The following is a 16,025-nucleotide window of genomic DNA, read 5'->3' as shown; positions in this document are numbered from 1 at the left end:
GAGCCCAAATGTTCTCACAGTTCCTGTTAGAATGGGGCCATAAGGTGACACTGATGAACCCAAATGTTCTATAGTTCCTGATAAATGGAATCCTGGCCCATGTCCGTGGGCGAATCACAGTATATAGTCAGAGAACTCGATCATTCAAATATTGTGCATTGATGGCATCATGTTCATTAAACCTACAAGAAGTAAGTGGCAAATACTCAGACATCTTCGAAAGGCCAATATATGCCAGATGGTGAGAGGTAAAGCACCACCAAAATGCAGTTTTACCACACTGGTGCAGTTATGAAGTTCTACCACTGGGACGTGCTGGGACATTGCTCTCTAAAGGATAAATTATTGTACCTTCCTCCTCTCACCACTAAAAAGCACTTCGTAGGCTTCTGGATTTTTGAGACAACACAAAATAGATGGGAAAAATGCTTCCAACTATTCCTTAGGTTACTTGGAAGATTTTAGTTGGGCCCCCAGTGAGAGAGGGCACCACAAGTGACTTAGTAACTAAGCGTCAATTACATAGTCTATCAACCAGGTGACCAGAGCAGCCCATCATGAGCTCAGTATTGTCAGATTCACCAGCCACCATCCTAGCCAGCACGGCAGCAATCCATGGTACATTCAGGATGGGGACCAAGCAGGACCACAGGCTCCCAAGGTTCATGAAAAGGTGGCCCAGAACCCTACAACACTTACGTCCAAGATACTAACACCTCTCCCTCAATTCACCACCTACAACTTAGAATTCACTATCATCAGCTAACAGGGGAGAAAAAACACACGTTTTATTCACAGATGGATCAGACTGCTATATGCCAAACACTGACTGCTGCCATATTAGACACAAAGACAGTAACGAGGGACAATCCACCCAGTGGGTTGAGCTTCAAGCAATGAACCTGGTCAGCACTCTGGTGGTGACATGATGTCAAATTTAATGCTCACCAGAGACTTTGTGTCAACATTTTCCTAGTTATTTAGTTCATCTGAGCACATTCTCTGGTCCACTTCCCAGGAAGCACTCAAGGAAAACGTGTTTCCTGAATTCCTGCAAGTTGATGTCTGAGAAGTAATATTTACCCTTCAAAATCAGTTTTGTTAGAAATAAAATATTTTGTTCATTTCTTCCCCACAAGTATCTTAAATGTATTATTTTCTTCTGGCACAGTGCCGTTTCTAAGTCACTTGCTTTTATCTAGATAGCCAAATCCAAAGTTTTAAATGAGAGAACACTGTCTGGTAGGCAGGGTGTTCTTTCAATGTGTAGCTCCAAGTATTTTTTTTTAAGCAAAATATTCCTCGTATAATTTTTTCTGTATATATTTTTTTACTCTCTAAAATTTGTAATTTTCCCATGAATCCTTTTTATAAAGCGATCCTACTTTGACATTCTATTTCCCATGTTATCTGCTGTTTGTCTGCTTTTGTGTTTAACCTAGTTTAGTCTTACTTCCAAATTATTTTTCCTTGTATTTCTAGTACTTTCCCAAAGTTTTTGAAATTCTAATTTTTGGTATTCTTTCATACTTCGTATCATTTTCAAAACATCTTAGAAGTCATTTTTAAATATTAGGTCATAGTTCTGACCTCTTATGGGCATGCCGTTCTGGTGTTCAATGTCTTTCGGATATTTTGTTCCTTACCATCCATTTTTTTTTAAGATTTTATTTGTCAGAGAGGGAGAGGAGAGAGAGCACAAGCAGAGGGAGAAACAGGCTCCCCGGTGAGCAAGAAGCCTGATGTGGGGCTCGATCCCAGGACCCCATGATCATGACCTGAGCCACCTAGGGACCCCATTACCATCCATTTTTTATAACAACTTTGCATGACTATAGTTTTATGTTACTTATTTTTGTATGAAATCAGCTTTTCTGAATTTTGAGGACGAGGCTTGGTTCAGTGTAACTTTAATAACTTTCTCAGTTTCCACTTCTGTTGTGTTTTGTAGTACTGAAAAATATGGCAGTTTGCTTTCTAATATTTTCCTTGCTCTTTTCTATTCGTTTTGGTTTTTATTGTTTTTATTATTTTTTTTAATTGAGATATAACTGACATACAACACCGTGTAAGTTTAAGTCACACAATGTGTTGGTTTGATACATTTATATCTTTTCTGGCTCTTTTTAAGTAAATGATGTTATGAATACAAAGACAAGTAATACAATATTGGGCTTACACAAAATCAACATAGCAAACAAGTATTTTTAGTCAGAAAGCAAACTTCATGCTCCACAAGGTCTACAGAAATAAAATGCCCTCTCAAAAACAAACAAAAAAACTATAATCCGTTTACAAAAATGTGTAAAACACAAATACAAATGCAAGAGTTTAATGGGATTTAGCAGCCAGTTCTACCTTGAAAAACAGAGTTCTGTAAGATATAAAATACAATCTTATTTTAAGTTGTAAGAGAAAAACTTTGATGTTAAGTATTAGAAGAAAAACTCTATAAATGTAACGATAAATGGATTTTTACCATGCCAGTATATTCCTTAGTATGACACTTCACCTCAGAGAACTAAACAAATCTTCAATGGTAGTTTGCTGTGATCTTATTAATAAGCACATCAATACCTTCCCATACAATGTGCTATTTTATTCTTTATAAAGATGTATTAAAGAAAGATGCAGATTACCTAGATACTTGTACTATGATGAAATATTATTTCAATTAAAAACCTCTTTTCACTCAAAAGCCAGCTTGATGAGGTTCTACTAGCTAAGGGTAATAATTTGAACAAAAGAATAATGACAAGTGACTAAAAACAGTGATAAAAAAAAAGCTGTGTCTAGTGATACTAAAGGGAAAAACATTTTTTTTTAACTCACTGGACACCAATTAGAGTTGCCAGGGCGCCAAAAATTACTCTGAAAAATGTAAGAGGAAAGGATGAAATATTTATCCTGCCATTCTGGTATGAATATATTCCATGTAACCAAATAGCCCTAGTGGGTGGAGCAAGGTTTTTATATGTAAAAGAATTCCAGCTAATAAATACAACAGAAAATGATAGATTTGGAAATTTTTCATTTTGCAAACCTTAATGAAATAACTGACTCAGGCAAATACCATTAACGAACACTCTCAAAAACATAATGCAAAAAAGTTATAGGGAATTTTCCAACAAAGGTGTCAAGATTTTGCCTATGTGCCCAATGACCAATTGGAGCCTCAGTAAAAGTGAGACAACCAGAATTAAATGCATAGATTAAATATAAGGTGCACCATACTATCAAGTATTATTGCTCAAAAAAAAAGGAAGAAAAGAGAAATCAGAATCTAGTTATTCCTCTCTAGATCCAACTTTTAGGATACAGGATAAATGACAGAACAAATTAAACACAAGAGCAATCAACCAAACTGAGTCTATGAGACTCTATAGGCAACTCCCATGGTTTCTTCAAGAAGTCACGGTGTGAAGAGAGCAGGAACTAATTTAGATTTCAAGATACTTTAAAAATAAAACAACCAGGGGCACCCGGGTGGCTCAGTTGGTTAAGCGCTGACTCTTGATTTCAGCTCAGGTCATGATCTCAGGGTCCTGGGACTGAGCACCCCCATCGGGATCCCCGCTCAGCAGGGAATTTGCTTGTCTCCCTCTGCCGCTCCCCCTGCTCTCTCTAAAATAAATAAATAAATCGTAAAAAAAAGAAAAAGAAAAAACAACCAAATATACCATGTATACCTACTCTAGACAGTGATTTGAACCAACCAACCATAAATACATTTTGGAGATAACTGGGAATTTTTTTTTTTTAAGATTTTATTTATTTGGGACAGAGAGAGAGAGCACATGAGCAGGGGGAGGGGCAGAGGGACAAGCAGACTCCCTGCTGAGGGTGGAGCCCAATGCAGGGCTCAATCCCAGGATCCTGAGATCTTGACCTAAGCTAAAGTCAGAACTTAACCAACTGAACCACCCAGGTGCCCTGATAACTGGGAAATTTTTAAATGGACTGTACATTAGATATAAGAAACTGTTACTAATTCTGTCAGGTGTGATACTGATACTGTAATTATAAGTGGGAATGTTCTTTTTTGATATATCCTCAAGTATTTAAATTAAAATGACATCAGGGCGCCTGAGTGGCTCAATCGGTTAAGCGTCTGCCTTCGGCTCAGGTCATGATCCCAGGGCCCTGGGATCAAGCCCCACATCGGACTCCCTGCTCAGTGGGGAGCCTGCTTCTCATTCTCCCTATGCCTGCCACACGCTCTCTCTCTCCATCAAATAAATAAATAAAATCTTTAAAAATAAATAAATAAAAATAAAATGACATCATATCTGAGATGGGCTTTAAACAAAAGGGGGAGAGAAGAAACAAGGCAAAATATTGATGGTTCTTAAAGCTAAATTACAGGTATGTGGAGATTCATGACATATTTCCTCTATTTCAGCGAACACTTCAATTTTTTTAAATAGTTAATAAAATAAATCACTTACAAAAAAGGTTCAACATATATAATTGACAAAGTTTATTATCAAGAAACTTTAGTAGGTTTTTAAAAAGACTGTTTTGGTTTTAGAATACTGAAGGATGACAATCCACGGCAAGACACGACACATATAAACAAGGATAATTAAAATATTAAATACTATCTAAATTAAAAGACCATAATTCAAATTGTTAATTATAATCTTTGTGTCTTGTCATAAGGAGCTGTACAAGTTACCCTTCATGAAATTCACCCCACCAACTCATGAAGACTACAAATCTTCACCACAAATTCAATTAGATAATTTACGGTAATCAATGCTGAGTTTTTGCGCTTAAGCATGCACTATCACAGAGAGCACAAAATCCTATTTACAGGGATTTTTTGTTTCTTTAAAACGTATCTCAAGCATCTTTTAAAGTGCGAGCTACAAATATGCTGTATCCTTAAAGAAAAAGGCTTCTAAAGAAAGTGAGATAGCTATCCAGTACTGCCATGAGTGGTTATACAACTAACCAAAGGAAAGGCAGCAGTACTCTGCTAACTCTGTTTTAGTGTAGCAGCCTCCTCCATGGTAGGTGAGTTCTTAGCTCTTACTATACTACCAGCCGAACATGTACTCCATTGCTTTGGATACAAGACTTTCATCTTTTTTTGGCGTTTGTCTGTCAGAAATTACCTATTAAAAAAACACAATTGTTAGGTTATAGTTTCCTCAGGATCATAGTCAATTCTAGAGTTAACTAATTTAAAAGAGCCAAACAGTTAAACGCATTTGTAATATTTAAAGATTAATATGTGGATTCAGTTAGAACATCCTTATGCTCTAAAGAAGGACAAAATCTTACTCCTTTGGCAAGATAAATTACATCTGCTCCTTTTATTAGGAAACTGAACAAACAACACAAAAGCTACAAGAGTTTTGTTTTGTTTTGTTTTAAAGTAGGCTACACGCCCAGCATGGGGCCCAATGCAGGGCTTGAACTCACAACTCTGAGATCAAGACCTGAGCTCCTGAGCTGAGATTGAGTCGGATGCTTAACTGACTGAGCCACCCAGGTACCCCAGGAAATGAGGATTGTTATTTTTATTTTTTTATTAACATATAATGTATTATTTGTTTCAGGGGTAGAGGTCTGTGATTCAACAGTCTTACACAATTCACAGCGCTCACCACAGTACATACCCTCCCCAATGTCTATCACCCAGCCACCCCACCCTCCCACCCCCCTCCAGTCCAATAACCCTGTTGGGTCTCTTATGGTTTGTCTCCCTCTCTGGTTTCATCTTGTTTCACTTTTCCCTCCCTTCCCCTATGATCCTCTGTCTTATTTCTCAAATTCCTCACATCAGTGAGATCATATGATAGGAAATGAGGATTTTAAAATACTGCTTTAGGGGCACCTGGTTGGCTCAGTCGGTAGAACATGTGACTTTTAATCTCAGGGTTGTAAGTTCAAGCCCCGCACTGGGTGTGGAGCCTACTTTAAAAATAAAAAAAAAAATAAAAAATACTGGTTTAAAAGAAAAAACTTAAAGGAAAAAAATACTTCTAGTCTCCAAATTTCAGGGTAAATCAAAAGACTAAATTGTCACTACCTGTCTTACTAAAGTGGAAAGTGTTTTATCCGCTGTTTCAGGACCCATGTCTATAGCTAGGCAAGTTCAGAACCTGGTTAACTTAGTAGGGGACAATAATAACATACTGAATGAGAGTCATAATACTTTTATCATTCTTCAATGAATACAATGAACTTTTCCTTTAAACTTTTTGAAATGAGAAATTATGAAATGGGAGCTGGCCAGTAGTTTCTCTGATAACCACAGCTACTCCAACCTGAGATTCTTCATTTGTGATGCCATCAGACTTAGTCAAAGGGTTTTGATATTCCCTCATGCCAGAGATGTTCACAAGAGAAAACTTTTAATGTATGCAAATATAACTCAGAAAAAACTAAAACTCTCAAAATGTTTTAAATAATGGGAAAGACATTTTTTAAAAATTCAACATAAGTTTTCAATTGGCCAAAGTTCTAATTTTTAAAATAGGAAATTTAAGAATGCAAAGTTTATAGGTATTTCATCAAGGCAATCACTTCAGTAAGAAATATTAAATGGCATACAAATCAACCCAATGAAAAAGTTAAACATGCTAGGCACTTCCCCCTTTAAAGTGTATAAATAAATACAAAAACAAATAAAGTATATCTTCTTTATCTAATTCTTAAAATACCTGATAGTCACTAGTAGAAGCTTTGTATGCTGTAGCAAGAGGTCTCATGGTAGAAATCCTAGGAGTACTTCCAGGTTGGGTTGGTGTACCTAAGGTTTTGATTGGTGGTGTAAAGGCTAGAGATGGAGATGATAAAGCACACCTGTCATTGTTTTCCATAACACTCTGGAAAAATAAAGATAAAGAACTTCTCTGTTTATAAAGATAATATGTTATTATTCACTATTACATCCTATTTAGAAAGGAAACTTTATTAAAAGGAGCATATTTTCTTTGATCTAATTAACCTTTCAAACAATTTCAGCCTTGCTAAAACAATATAGGCTTCTTAGCTTACACTATTTGAGATACAATGCTCAGACAGAAAGTTCACTTCAGTGGCCTCAAACATGATCAAGACAACTAGAGACTTCAAAGAGTAAAAATCTCCTAACAAATACTAGGAAAAAATACAAGGAAGAAAAACCAGAATCTTGAGGAAATCCTGGGGGAGGGGGGAGGACTGAAGTCCAGTGTTACTTAGTAGCCAGGAACCCCAGATTCTCCTCTAGCCTCTACAAACATCTGTTACAGCACAATATAATAATTACATAACTTTACAGCAACCACAGATTATAAGAACAGGAACCATACCTGCTTTTGTGCATTAATGTGTGTATACAAGCACCAAGCACAGTGCTGGTGGACAGTAGAAGTTCATGCAAAATTATTTAAGAATGACCATGATTTTACAAGCCACAAAGTATAAATTGTGCTAAATATTATTTTATAGGTATATATGTTTTAAAAGATTTTAAAAAAATGACTAATAAAAAGCTTCAGCAATTTAATAGTTAACCCTGTTAACTATTCCTGTGAAACCTTTTGTTCTGAAACAGCAGCATTCTTTTAAAGTATTTAAAGAATTTGATGTTGCTTTGCACAAGAGAATGAGAAGTTAAGAGACCTAAAATCTAGGTCTCACCTTTAACCACTGTAAGTTATTTAGGTCCTCTTGGCCTCTTAATCTGTAAAATGAAGTGGTTTGTATGGATTATCTCTAAATTCTAAAGTCCTGTGACATCTTTGGCTTCCCATGAAAACAGTACTATAACATCATCACATTTTGCAAGAAAAAGGGGCATAGTGAAGCAAAGTGGCAATAACCGTCAATGTCAGTGCTTAGATTCCTGCTCTTCATATAGATTAAGCTATTTTCCTTACATCAGCAATAACTTACTTTATCTATACATGGTTTTACACCAATCATGATAGACTCTCCAAAAATCCTCCCATCTTTGCTTAAGGCTTTCCGGGCCTGCAGTTTAGATTGATAACGAATATGCATCCAATTTCCTGTGTTAGACATCTGCAAAGAATGAAGTTGTCTCTTAAAACATAAAATATATAAAATCTAAAAAATGAATTCTATTAGAAAATACAAATATATGAAGATATAGGGGCGCCTGGGTGGCTCAGTCAGTTAAGCATCTCCCTTCGGCTCAGGTCATGAAGCCAGGGTCCTGGGACTGAGCCCCACATTGGGCTCCCTGTTCAGTGGGGAGTCTGCTTCTCCATCTCACTCTCCCTCTGTACTCTCCCTCTCTCAAATGAATAAATAAAATCTTAAAAAATATATATATCTGCTTCCACTTTTTATTTGATGCCCCATAACAAGCTGTATGCAGGATTCAACAAAAATCCTATTAAACAATTTTTCTTTTTTTAAAGATTTTATTTACTTATTTGAGAGTGAGTTAGCGAGAGAGAGCACGAGCAGGATGGAGGAGCAGGGGGAGAGAGAGAAGCAGACTCCCTACTGAGCAGGGAGCCCGATGCAGAGCCCGACCCCAGGACCCTGAGATCATGACCTGAGCCGAAGGCAGATGCTTAACCAACTAAGCCACCTAGGTGACCCCTTATTAAACAATTTCAATAATTTCTACCTAACTCTCAATTCTCTACTATAAAGAATATGTGGCAAATACTGGGGCGCCCGGGTGGCTCAGTCAGTTAAGCAAGGAACTCTTGATTCTGGCTCTGGTCATGACCTCAGGGTCCTGGGATGGAGCCGCGTGGGGCTCCACACTCAGCAAGGAGTCTGCTTATCCCTCTCCGTCTGCTCCTTCCCCAGCTCATGCTCTCTCACTCTCTAACATAAATATATAAATAAAATCTTTAAAAAAACGAGAAAAAAGGATATGTGGCAAATATTCTCTGAAAGTAATCCTCAAAAGATAATTGTTCCTTATAAATAAGTCTTATTAACACTTGCTATCAAGTTTTTAAAAATTGTATTCATCAATCTTATTCTCTGTAGGAATTAAAGTAAGTCAATCCCTGGTAACAGAAAAAAGATTTGTTATTTATAACTTGTTATAGGTAAGGTAAGATACTTTTTCAAAAAAGCTCTCTACAAGTTAAAAAAAAGCCCTAAGAACTCTGTAAATCAGGAACTTCTCTCTTTTCCTTTATCTCCAATAAAACAAGCTCACACTGGAAGAAAGTAATATAATATTTGATGTAATTTTTGTTAAGACTGTGAACTATTAAAAAAGAAGTGGGGGGGTGGAGCCTGAAATTCTCACTCTCTTATCTTCTCTCTTCATCCCTTTTTATCAACTACTATGCAACTTCTAGCCTTCTAGACTCCAACAGACATATTCAATGAAAACTTAAAAAAAGAAAGAAAAACTTTTAAGTTTGGAAAAAGCAGACAATATTCAGCAGCAGAGTTTCCCTCAATTTACAGCTTATTTTTCTTCAGGCTAAATCTTGAACTGAAATGAAGTAAGCCTTACCACATGTTTTAAGATATTCCCATACTGTGCAAATTGTAATAATATATAGGAAGCAGATGCTTGAGGAAACCTGAAAAAAGAGTTGTCCAGTCAACTTTCATAATAAATACAAATGCAAATTACCATACTTGTGTTTCAAGATAAGTTTCCCATAACAGACTAGAATAATAGGAAATCCCTGATCATTGTTTCCCCCTGTATCAGCTTAAATCTATCATTGCTTATCACCCAAATGCAAGTATATTAAAGATAGTTTTGACTCAGCCATTCTTCTCCATCCCCAGATTCCATCTATGAAAACTCTAAAATTCCATTCTCACTGCCATTACCAAACCCTTAAGGAAAGAACTATGATGTTGCAGCTCTGTATATATTTTACAAGGGCATGTGAGCGTTTGTGTGTGTCTGTGTGTGTGTGTGTGTGTGTGTGAAATACTTAGGTATACTACAGTTATTAAGAGGAAAAGAATTTTAAATTATATACTCATATTATTATACATTGAGCACCAACTGAAAATTCAGAAATTTAGTTCTGAAACAAAAACGAAAAGTCAGTACCAATATCAATGGTATAGAAACATTTAAAAGGATGGTTACCAAGGTTTTAATAGCCAAAAATCTCTGAGAAAATTGTGATTTTTATTTTCTTCTTAAAGTTCTGTATGGTTTAAATATTTTATCAGACATTATTTTTATAGTCCAAACAATAAAGCTATTTTAAATTGAAAATCTGGAGTTTCCTTAACAAGTAACTCTCAGTTATCAAGAACCTGGATTAGAACCTAAGGGAAAAAAATCTGAGTCACAAAAATAAATGATAAAATCCACATATTAAAATGTGTATGAGTAAAATACTGCATTCAGGACTGAAATTTTACTTTATGTTATATATGTTTGGATATAAGATTTGTAACCTCAAAGAAAAGCAACAAATAAAGCAAAGTGCCTACAAAGCAGAGTTGAAGAAAATAAAAATGAAAGAAAATTAACGGTTGCAAGTGAGGGAGGTACTTGAAAAAGAAAATGTAATTCTAAAACTCTAGGGACCACTTTGAGTGGAAACATTCCAGTATCCTGTAAAAGAACCCCTTAAAATAATGAATAACATTTCATGATGACCCTGAATCAACAGGAAAAAGTTAAATTATCAAAGAAAGAACATCCATATTTTAGATGTACTACTCTAGATCACTATAAATGATCAAAATCTTTTTTTTAAAGATTTTATTTATTTATTTATTTTATTTGACAGAGGGAGACACAGCGAGAGAGGGAACACACGCGGGGGGGAGTGGGAGAGGGAGAAGCAGGCTTTCCGCTGAGCAGGGAAGCCCGATGTGGGGCTCGATCACAGGACCCTGGGATCATGACCTGAGCGGAAGGCAGACGCTTAACGACTGAGCCACCCAGGCGCCCAAAATGATCAAAATATTTTATCCCTTAGAAGAAAACGTTTCATTTCTTGCAACCAAACTCATATAGAGGGTTACTAAAACATAAAACCAACAGAAAATTAATAGGTGGGAACGTGTATATCTTAAAAATGAAGAAAAAGACTAACAGAAGAACGTCAAGTAATTTATCTAATTACTGAGGACTCTTAAAAGTGACACCATTACTACTGAGCCCCAAAACAGATTTGGGAGTAGACATCCAAGTTCAAAGGCATAGCCATGTCGTGAGAGAATATGAAAATTTAAACATAAAAAAGAAAAAAACAATCAAGCCATCCAATTGCTATGAATGGGCTTTCTGGAGAATAAGATGATCTCCATTTTTTACCTAAGGAGGATTAGAATCTCTCTGGAAGGTTACACAAAAGACAGGTGGCAAATACTGCCTTAAAGGGGAGAAAAACTGTAGCTGGGGACAAAAGTAGGAAGGAAAAGTTTTCACTGGAGATTCCTATATATTCCTTTGAATTTTTAAATTTTAAATAAATTGAATATATAAAGTCCACTAACATTTACTGTGCATTGTCCTTCAAGAAGCTCACTTTTTACCCCAAAACTAAATATAGTAAGACCAAATATCAGTATGACGTATCACACTTTCAGAAGCAAACCTTATGTAGTACAGTATGAACAATAACAGCTTAAAAATCAAAGGACCTAAGGCTTTTTGCTGACACTTTACTAATAACTAGATGTAAACCTCTGAATAAATCACTTAATCTAAAACCTCAGTTTTCTCATCTGCAGATGATGCAGTATGATCTCCAAAATGCTTTAGAGTACTTTTTTTAATCTAAAAATCTATTCAAAATGTATCTAGGGCATGTACAATTTCTATTAATACTCAGTATCCTGTAACTATAAAGTACCAACCTTGTGACACAGTATGTACATATACAAATGAAATTCAATTTGATAGTTCCAAACTGGTTAAGTCCAATATAAGCAGAGTAATACGGGCGACTGGGTGGCTTAGTCGGTTAAGCGTCTGCCTTCAGCTCAGGTCATGATCCCAGAGTCCTGAGATCGAGTCCCACATTGGGCTCCCTGCTCAGTGGGGAATCTGCTTCTCCCTCTGCTCCTCCCCATGCTCGTGCTCAATCCCTCTCTCAAATTAAAAAAAAAAAGGCAGAGTAATAACCACTACAAAGAAAGGAGATTCCTAAGTCTAAAGAGGCAATCCTGTTCCATTATCCAGCAAATACGCTTAAGAGAAAAGAATATGAGAAGTGGCAAACAGATAAACGATTAAAAAAAAAAACTACATACAAATACTGAACACTAGTTAATAATGTGCATGCTGGGGGCACCTGGGAGGCTCAGTCGGTTAAGTGTCTGACTCTTGATTTCAGCTCAGGTCATGATCTCAGGGTTGTGAGATGGAGCCTCACGTAGGGCTCTGCGCTGAGCATTGAGCCTACTTAAGATTCTCTTTCCCCTTTCCCCTACCCCTCCCTCTCTAAAAAAATAAATTAAATTAAATTAAATAAATAATATACATTCTGAAGTGTCAGGGTGATTGATTTGTAGTGATGTGTGCAACTTACTCTGAAATGTACCAACAAAAAAAGATGAATTAATGGAAGATAAAATGAATGTAAGTAAAATATTAACAACTGTAGAAGCCAGCTGGTAGGTATATGAGCATTTGTTGTGCGATCTTTTTTTTTTTTTTGGTATGCTTGTTATTATAAATGCTGGGGATGGGTTTTTTTTTTTTTTTTGGAAAGGTAAATGATTCAGAAACCTTACCCGAACACAGTCACCCAAGTGTCATCGAGATGATCTTCAGAAGTCAGAGAATCTCCTTGAGTATAAAAAGGATCCAACTGTGCAGGAGATAATGTTGTCTTTCGTGGTTGACCAATGTTTGCTGGACTAAACATACTTTGCCCTAGATTAGTATATTTAGTAAGTTAGTTACCAATTATAAACATCTTGGTTTATTTTAAATCAAAGATCTGTTTTACATGAAAAAAATACATTAAAAGCTGGCAACTGCAAACATAGTTCAAAACATACAACTGTAATTAAATGATAATTTTATACTACCATACAATTTCAGAGCTCATTAATAATTGAGCATAACTTATGATTTTGCAAAAGTTTTGTTATTATAAATTTGCTAATGTTTTAATTTCCAGTTCAGCCTACAGCAGAAGGATTTCCAATCAACCTCAAGGACTTCCATTTGGATTCATCTTCCAAACCTACCACTTTCATCACAGCACCTCTGCCTTAAAAATATGCAGTAACTCATTACCTACGGAAAAATCCAAATGCCTTGGCGTCCACAATATAGTTCCAACCTTATTTTTTCAATATTCCCCTAAAATGTATCTACCCTAGCTCCTGAGATGTAAATGCAGTTTTCTTTTATTCAGGTCATTTCTATCTGAAATGTCTAATTCTGTTCTTTCTTTGCTTACCCTTCAATAACAGCTACCAATTAGTGAGTACTGTTACATGTCCAAAATGCCAAGCTAAATGCTTTACATGTTCGTTTTATTTCAAAGGCACTGTCTTACTGAGACCACACATTTCTGAGAAGCAGAGATTATTCTTTCATCTTCAGAGTAGTAATAATAATGATTCACTCAAACAAAAAATATTTTTTAGCACTTAAATATGCACCAAGCAGGGGCACCTGGGTGGCTCAGTTGGTTAACCATCCGACTTTTGATTTCGGCTTAGGTCATGATCTCAGGGTGGTGAGATAGAACCCCATGTCGGGCTCCATGATGGGCATGGAACCTGCTTGGGATTCTCTTTCCCTATCCCTCAGTCCCTCCCCATCCTAGCTCATGCTCTCTTAAAACAAAAAAAAAATTGCACTAAGCATATTCTAGGTATTGAAGATACAGTAGTGAACAAGTTAGACCAAAAAACAAAAACAAAACAAAACAAAACAAAAAAAACAAAACCAACCTATCTCTAATGGAACTTAAATTCTAGTGGAAGAGAGACAAGTAAATAATGTTAGAAAACAGAAACTCCCACAGAAAAATAAATAAATAAAGCAGAGAAGGGAGAGAGGAAGAGTGTATATATCATACATCGAAGGGTTAAATGAAAAATGATTTCACTGAGGTGCCATTAAGCCAAAAACCAAAATCCCAATGGAATTGGAGGACAAAACATGCCAATATCTGAAGAAGTAAATGTTACCTGGAGAAAACAATCATGTACAAAGGCTGTGAGAAAAGATATGACTGGTGTTTGATGAACAGTAAGAAAACCAGTACTTGCACAGTAAGGAGGGGCACTTGAGGTCAAAACAAGTGTATGAACACAGAAAGGCCACAAGAAGTCAGAGGAAGAAAACAACCCTTTGTAACCCACTGTAAATAAAGCCTCTGGCTTTTACCTCAAGTGAGTTGGGAAGCCAATGGAAAACTGAGAGCAAAACTGACATAACAGGACAAAAATCTTGAAATAATAATGAACAGCAGCATTTTACTGAGTATTTATTGTACCATTTTTTACATGTACAATTTTATTTGATTCTAACAATCTAGGCAATCCAAATTCAAAGTATGAGCTCTTAGGAAGTAATGTAGTTAACACTTGTATTTACTACGGGAGCAGTTCTACAAGTGTGCACTGGAGACCCAGAGCTCCCGATGACCCCTCTCACGGGATCAAAATTTAAGGTTTCATTTGCCTTTACACTCTCACTTTCATGAGTATACAGTGGACCTTTCCAGAGGATACTTAATGTGATTCAATATAGAATTGAATATAGAGATTGAATATAGAAGTACATAGAGAATTCAGCTATTTCTTAAGCCAGACCTTAAAATTTGAAAAACACAAAGCAATGTCACTCTTCTCATGAGCATCTTTTCTTATAGAAAGTTATTTTTTACTTTAAAAAAAGGTTACTTATGTTTACATGAAACAAATTACTTTTAAATGAATACATACTGCAAAATATTATTTTAATTTCTAATGTAGTAACTATCAATAGCTATAATCCAAAAGCTCTTTGGGCTTCAATTTTTAAGAGTGCATTAAGGACCCAAGAGGTGCCTGAGTGGCTCAGTCAGTTGAGCGTCCGACTCTTGATTTCAGCTCAGGTCATGATCTCAGGGTGTTGAGCTGGAGCCCTGAGTCAGGATCTGGGCTCAGCGAGGAGTCTGCTTGAGGATTCTCTCTCTCCCTCTGCCCCTCTTCCCACACTCTCTCTAAAACAATAAATAAATATCTTACTAAAAAAAAAAAAAAAAAAGAGTATTAAGGACTCTGAAACTAAGAAGTCTGAGAACAACTACAGGGCCTTATACATGATTCACAATCCATGTTTACTGATTTCTGGAAGCTCTCTGCTCAATACATTTTTTTTTATTTTTTTTTAAAGATTTTATTTATTTATCCGAAAGACAGAGAGAGAGAAAGAGAGATCACAAGCAGGGGAGAGAGGTAGAGGAAGAAGTAGACTCCCCACCAAGCAGGGAGCCCGGGACTGGATCCCAGGACCCTGGGATCATGACCTGAGCTGAAGGCAGATGGTTAACTGACTGAGCCATCCAGGTGCCCCTGCTCAATACATTCTAACTATGTGTCTGCTATATCTGCTGCCTATTCATTTGTCCTGAATTCCCAATTGAGTTGAAAATCAACCTAAATCATTTCAAAGTGTTTGTAGTCAAATGGAGCTCTGAAAGTATGCTCTTAAAAAAATAAATAAAAGGGGGGGGGGGGACAAAGCTACTGTGTTAAGTTTTATAAAAGGCCATATACTATATATATTATCCTGATGGAAGATTTACAATTCACATAAAAAACTCTGAAAGATTATTGAATAAAGAAATATTTTTAACTTTATTCAACCCCAAATCTCCTATAATGCCATTTTACCTTTATAAAACACGTATTTTGGTAAATGCTGATCTTGGGTTGAGTATATCCTATATACCATAAAAATGCTTGATTAACGAAAGAATTTACAGGAACTGCTATAAGGAAATGAATAATAAAGCTACTCAAGGGTGTGTGGGTGGCTCAGTTGGTTACACGACTGCCTTTGGTTCAGGTCACGATCCTGGAGTCCCAGGATCGAGTCCTGCATCGGGCTCCCTGCTCAGTAGGGAGTCTGCTTCTCCCTCTGACCTTCC

General features: G+C 36.3%; 1 protein-coding gene across 7 annotated transcripts in view; it reads right to left on the bottom strand.

Moving 5' to 3' along the window:
• Window positions 1–4,454: 4,454 nt before the first annotated feature.
• The window catches only part of NUP35 (nucleoporin 35), a 38,963-nt gene continuing 27,392 nt past the window's right edge, over window positions 4,455–16,025 (bottom strand). For 5 of the 7 annotated variants that reach the window (XM_027589009.1, XM_027589007.1, XM_027589010.1 and 2 more), the window contains 5 exons: window positions 12,661–12,802; window positions 9,455–9,524; window positions 7,894–8,022; window positions 6,675–6,839; window positions 4,455–5,120 (listed from right to left, as the gene is read on the bottom strand). In XM_027589009.1, the coding sequence (XP_027444810.1) occupies window positions 5,043–5,120; window positions 6,675–6,839; window positions 7,894–8,022; window positions 9,455–9,524; window positions 12,661–12,802 (584 nt within the window). In that variant the 3' untranslated portion in view covers window positions 4,455–5,042. The remainder of the gene's footprint in view (window positions 5,121–6,674; window positions 6,840–7,893; window positions 8,023–9,454; window positions 9,525–12,660; window positions 12,803–16,025) is intronic. The other 2 variants (XM_027589006.1, XM_027589011.1) reach the window with 2 other exon arrangements.

The sequence above is a fragment of the Zalophus californianus genome, chromosome 3, assembly GCF_009762305.2.
Source record: "Zalophus californianus isolate mZalCal1 chromosome 3, mZalCal1.pri.v2, whole genome shotgun sequence".
NCBI classification, from domain to species: domain Eukaryota; kingdom Metazoa; phylum Chordata; class Mammalia; order Carnivora; family Otariidae; genus Zalophus; species Zalophus californianus.
This window is presented reverse-complemented; position numbering and strand designations above follow the sequence as displayed.